Below are 5,347 nucleotides of genomic sequence, written 5' to 3'. Positions count from 1 at the left end.
CTCTGTGCTTCAAGCAAGTCCCTTATCTCCAGGCCTCAGTTTTCCTGCTGAAAACCCATTAATATTACTTTCCTGAGGAGCTTTTAGCTTTCACTATGCCACTACATGGATGCCTTAAAAGGGGGGACACCATTGCTCTACATCTTTTCCTTTCTACCTGGGTCAGGTGTGAGGTGGGAAGCCTGTACCTCTGGGTCAGTAGACTACCCTTAACAAAGCTTTGATTCCTTAGAAACAGGCATCTTGCAGAACTGTTGGGAAACCTTTGCCAGGAGAACTCAGGGTCACCTCCTTTTCCCAAGTGAGGCACCTAGACAGTGGGGGAAGGCAGCCCCAGGGGAGCAGGTGTGGGTGAGCACTGCTGTCCCTCTCTTCCTTCCTACCAGTTTTGTCCTATTATTGCCTTATTACTGTTTTCAGTCAGACATAATTCCAGCATTTTCTATAATCTTGATCTTTTCATTGATACCAGATTTTTACACAAAGATTTGTATATAAAATGATTATGTACCCACCAGAATACATTCCCCGGCAATTAGAACATTTAAGATGCAGCTCCTAACACTCCTTCCCGCACATCCCTCATTTATTACTTTCGAAAGTGTTTTGTGATTTTTTGGGGATGTGTTTACAAATCCAATAACAATTCTCATTTAGAGTTGCAAAACACGAAGCCATTTTGAACTGAGACAGATGGCAGCTAAATGAAGTTTAATTAAAGAATGAGTGCTTTGAATCAAATCACTTTTTCAAAAGTACAGTACACTGAGATTCTGGAGAGGCTGCATAAACAGCATCTGGGACTTCTGCGAGGAAATACTGAGTCAAGACTCTCCAGCTCCATCAGGAGCCGGGGGTGCCCTGTGGGTGAGTCCTGTGTCCTCTGCCCTGTGCCCTCCACCCAGGCATACCTCCCAAAGCCCAGGGCTTCCTGGACAGGGGGGCAGGAAGACATAAGGCAAGCTCTTAGTTCAAAGGCTTTAGCTTAGTGAGGGGGTCCCCTCCTCTGCATTTATAGAATGAGGGCTCACAAAGGCACCAGGAGGGCTTGCTGCACTGACAGTCTATGGCCTCCCAATTGTGCCCTGAGAGTGGGAAGGGACAGTGGGAGGGGCCTGGTGGGGTCAGGAAGGAGCCATTTTCTGCTCTGGCTGTGGATCAGAGTGGCTGGGGCAGCAGCAGGGGGTATGTGGGAGTGTAGATGTGGGTGCCAGTGGGTATCGGGGACTGGGGACAGGACAGGCTGAGGGGCCCTCACTGTAGGGAGGGGAGAGTAGAGGAGGGTTTTAATCCAGAGTCACAGGATCTGATGGGAGATGGACTACAGGAGATAGGGCTCAAGGCTGGGTGGTTGGATTTCCCACACTTTCTGCACAGAGGGCAGTCAGTAGAGGGGCCACTCCTGCTGGGTTCCTGGAGGAAGAGAAGGGCCTGGTGGCTCTGGGGACTGGGATGTAGGCGGGAGGAGGGTCTTGCTGTGTGCCAGGCTTGCAGTTTCTAGCTTCTATGTGGGAGGAAGTGAAGCCCCAAAGGCTGAGACAGGCCTTTCCTCCCAACTCCGGGCATGGTGCTGACTGGGAGGCTGACAGAGGCCCCTGGACTCTTTTAATCATGTACTCACTCAGAACTCGGTTCCTCCAAGACATAGGGCTCATTCTGGCTTTCAGCTGAGCCACCAGAACTAGATCCCAGGGTTATCATGACCCCTCTGCTAGCCAGCACTCCATGCAACCAGCTGACCGCTCCTTGTTCTCAGCACCAGGCCCAAAGCACTGCCATCTCTTGGTGGAACTAATGGGTCTCCCACGTGGCCTCCCGGGTCATTCCTCTTCCTTCTCTGATTCCTCTTTGCAGGGAGGGGCAACTGTCCAAAGATGTGGACACCCAGGGCCTGGCTCTCCCCTGGGTGTTCTATGTGTGACTCTCATTTTCCCTCTGGAAATCAGAGTGCACGGCTGGGTAGGGAGAACTCAGGCCCCTCACCTACCCTGGGAACACCCTGCTGACCGTCCTTAGAGGTTCTGATCTAGGCCCTCACCGAGTCCCCATTTGTCCCTCCATCTCATCTCCAGCCACTCTTCCTCTGGTCTGGAGACCCCTTCCAGATCGTCCGGGTTCTCCATCAAGCCCCCTCTGCCTTGTCCATGCTGCTCTCTCCTCCTAGAGCGCTGTCCCACCAATATGTGACTGCTCCTCAACTTTCAGCTTCAAGGACTCTTCCTGATTTCTGTACCAGGTGCAGGTCACCCTGCTTTCTGCTCCAGGGCACTTGCCTTCCCCATGAAGACATTTAGCCAGCTTGACCATCTTCCCCACTGAGAGGGCAGGGCTCAATAAATACATTAAATACATGTCAAGTGAACAGGCAGCCACTGTGTGCTGGGCCCAGGACAACTGCCAGTCTCACTCTGTCACCCTGGGTAGAGTGCATGGTGTCATAGCTCACAGCAGCCTCAAACTCTTGGGGTTGAACAATGCCTTAGCACCCTGAGTAGCTGAGATAACAGGTGCCCACCACTACACCTGGCTAGCTTTTCCATTTTTAGTAGAGATGGAGTCTCACTCTTGCTCAGGCTGGTCTAGAACTCCTGAGCTCAAGCAATCCACCCCCCATCGGTCTCCCAGCGTGCTAGGATTGCAGGCGTGAGCCACCATGCCCAGATGACAGGCAGGTTCTTGAAAATTATTTTACTGCCTCCACTCTTATACTTCCTTTAACATAGCTGGGACCCATCACTGCTCTGTCTAAATGCCCAGAGCTCTATCAAAAATCCTGTCCCTCTCTTGAAGGCCCCCTGAGCTCCCTCTCTGATGCTTTTCTTCTAGCCACGGGGATCCCCCTGAGCTGGGTCCCTCTGTGATCATCAGACTTAACACTCTGGACTGTAGAAATTGTCAAGATTGTCCCTTACCACACTCTGTGCTCCCTGAGGCCATTTCTGCCTGTCCCGGCCCTGCCCCTGCCCCAAGCAGAGAAGATGAGAGACTGTCCCTGCATACAGGTCCAGTCCACAGACTGTAGGAGGGGAGGTGGCTGCATGTGTCTTCTATTTAGCAGGTCTGTTGCTCTAACCACTGTCTGGCAGGAGGTTTTTCTGTCTGTGGCACTTTTGCCTTCTGTGGCTTTCCATCTTGAGGTCACATGCCCCCAGCAGCAAAGAAGAAAGTGAGGTCTGTCAGGGACACCACCTCTGCTGTGGCAAGGAAGGAGGGCCTTGGCAGGCCACTGGGGCGGGGTTTCCTGATGTCATCCCCAGTGACAGCTGCCGCCACAATCCCAACAGAAAACACACAACAGTTAAGAGCAAAGGCAACGCTTTTTTTTTTTTTTTTTTTACTTATTTAAAAAGGCCTTGGTGGCAGGAATATAGTGTAAAAATCATTGGAAAAACTAAAAGGCATCGATACATATCCGAATATACCCTTTGTACATAAATTACATTTCCTTTAGTCTTTCTGAGTGAGGTCCTGATTCAGTACTGAGGTCTAGTAATTAAGAGGTCTCGGAAGCTGCACGTTCAGGCTGGCATAGTCCACCATGTACATTGGCCATTGCTAGAGAGAGGGACAAATGTACCGGGTTAGGATTCCAGGTGATGCAGAAAGAACACCAGAACACTTAACTCTGCTTTCTGAAGGGCTTCCTCAGATGCTATTTATTTTGAGGCCACTGAGGACCAGAGAGGGGATGTGACCTGTCCAAGGTTCAGTAGTGGCCATGGAACCTGAGCTGAAGCCTTTTCACTGTCCCACCTGTGTTCCAGGGTCTGGTCATGTGGAACAGGCCTAGGGACCAGAGCGTGAAGACTGGCTCAGCGCAGCTGTTCACCCTGTGAACTCAGCCTCACACTCCCGAGAGCTGCCCTGTCTCTCTGGGGGCTGGAGGAGCTAGGGACCCTCTGTGGGCACTCAGACACCCACTTGGGGTTAAAGGCAAAGCCTGAAGTCTTGGGTTCTCCAGGATGGTGTTGAAGGGAGATACAGTCAGAGGATCAAGAAATCCAAAAGCACTTTCAAATGTGTTCAGATATTCTCCTCATTTGGACTCAGGATTTCAAAGCTAGTATTTTGAAATAAAAAATTTTCCAGTGTAGGCCCTTAATGAGGTTTCCTTTCAGGTGGGGAAGAACTATCCCCAGAACTATGGCAGACAGAGCTTTGGAAGTGAGTTCTCCATCCAACAGGGAACAGCCGGGGCCACAGTTGAGTCCACCCACCCTCAGACTCCTGCTGTCCTCATCTACACACTGTGGGTAGCACCGGCACCTTGCAGGGTTGTGGCGCAGCAGGGAGTCCTGCTGGGGATGTGGGCAAGTCCCGTCCCTCTCCTGGACCTCGACTGGCCCAGCTGCCTGGCGGGGATGTGAATTCCTGCCTGGGTGCCAGTGAGCACCTGATGAGAGGGACAGACTATCTCATGGGTAGCACAGACAGATGTGTCTGCACCTCCGAGGCTGGAAGGCCCCACTCAGAGTCCAGTACCTCCCTGTACCCCAAACCCACATCCTGGTGTAGATGGCCTTGCCCGAGTGAGGGGCGAGGGCCAAAGAGAAGAGTGGTCGAGTCCAGATTTGTGCAACTTTACCACGAGTGAAATCTGATTGGTGGATGCCAGAGACTCCGGCTTAGAGGACGAGGAAGAGGAAGACGAGGAGGAAGAGGAGACGGAATTTCCTTCAGAGACCCGTTTCCTCTTGCGCTTGGGAATGCTGCTGTCTTTGGCTGGTGGGAGAAAAGGCTGTTGATGCCAAGGCCACTTTGTGTGGGGCTCCCAACCTCCCTGGAGAAGGCCTGTGTCTTCAGGTTTCAAGTCCCCTTCTCAGCATTTGAGGCTCCTGGTCCCTGAGTGGCCAGGGCCCACCTGTCTAGCCTCCTTCCATAACTAGGCTTGAGGGTCCGCCCACCCTGGCCCCCTGCTCCTGCTCACCTGTCAGTCTTTACTAACACCATTCTCTGGGTCCTCTTCACAGCCTCCCCAGATCACCCAGCCTGTGGTTCTGGCCTCCCCAGACCTCCCAGAACCCATCTTGACCCAGCATCCCGTCAAAGTCTTAGACAGTGTGGACAAGTCCTTAAGTGGCCCTGAGCCTTCAAGTTCTTATGTGTGAAATGTGAGTAAGATCTTGTAGGATTGGGCAGCACCTGTGGCTCAAAGGGGTAGGGTGCTGGCCCCATATGCCAGAGGTGGTGGGTTCAAACCCAGCCCCGGTCAAAAACTGCAAAAAAAAAAAGATCTTGTAGGATTGCTGGGAGAATCCCACGAGATACTGTGCAAAGCATTTAGCATAGTTCCTGGCACCCAGCAAATACTCAGAAACTGAGAATTGGTATTAATAATGCTGTTGTG

The 5,347-nt window shown here is 52.0% G+C and overlaps 1 protein-coding gene across 1 annotated transcript in view; it reads right to left on the bottom strand.

The window, feature by feature from the left end:
• Positions 1-3,329: 3,329 nt before the first annotated feature.
• GTF2IRD1 (GTF2I repeat domain containing 1) overlaps positions 3,330-5,347 on the bottom strand; it is a 79,253-nt gene continuing 77,235 nt past the window's right edge. The window contains exons 24-25 of the mRNA XM_023515703.1: positions 4,586-4,738; positions 3,330-3,555 (exon numbers count right to left, since the gene is read on the bottom strand). Of these exons, the coding sequence (XP_023371471.1) occupies positions 3,487-3,555; positions 4,586-4,738 (222 nt within the window). The 3' untranslated portion in view covers positions 3,330-3,486. The remainder of the gene's footprint in view (positions 3,556-4,585; positions 4,739-5,347) is intronic.

Source organism: Otolemur garnettii, unplaced genomic scaffold, assembly GCF_000181295.1.
Source record: "Otolemur garnettii isolate 467f Iridium unplaced genomic scaffold, OtoGar3 scaffold00077, whole genome shotgun sequence".
In the NCBI taxonomy this organism is placed as follows: Eukaryota; Metazoa; Chordata; class Mammalia; order Primates; family Galagidae; genus Otolemur; species Otolemur garnettii.
This window is presented reverse-complemented; position numbering and strand designations above follow the sequence as displayed.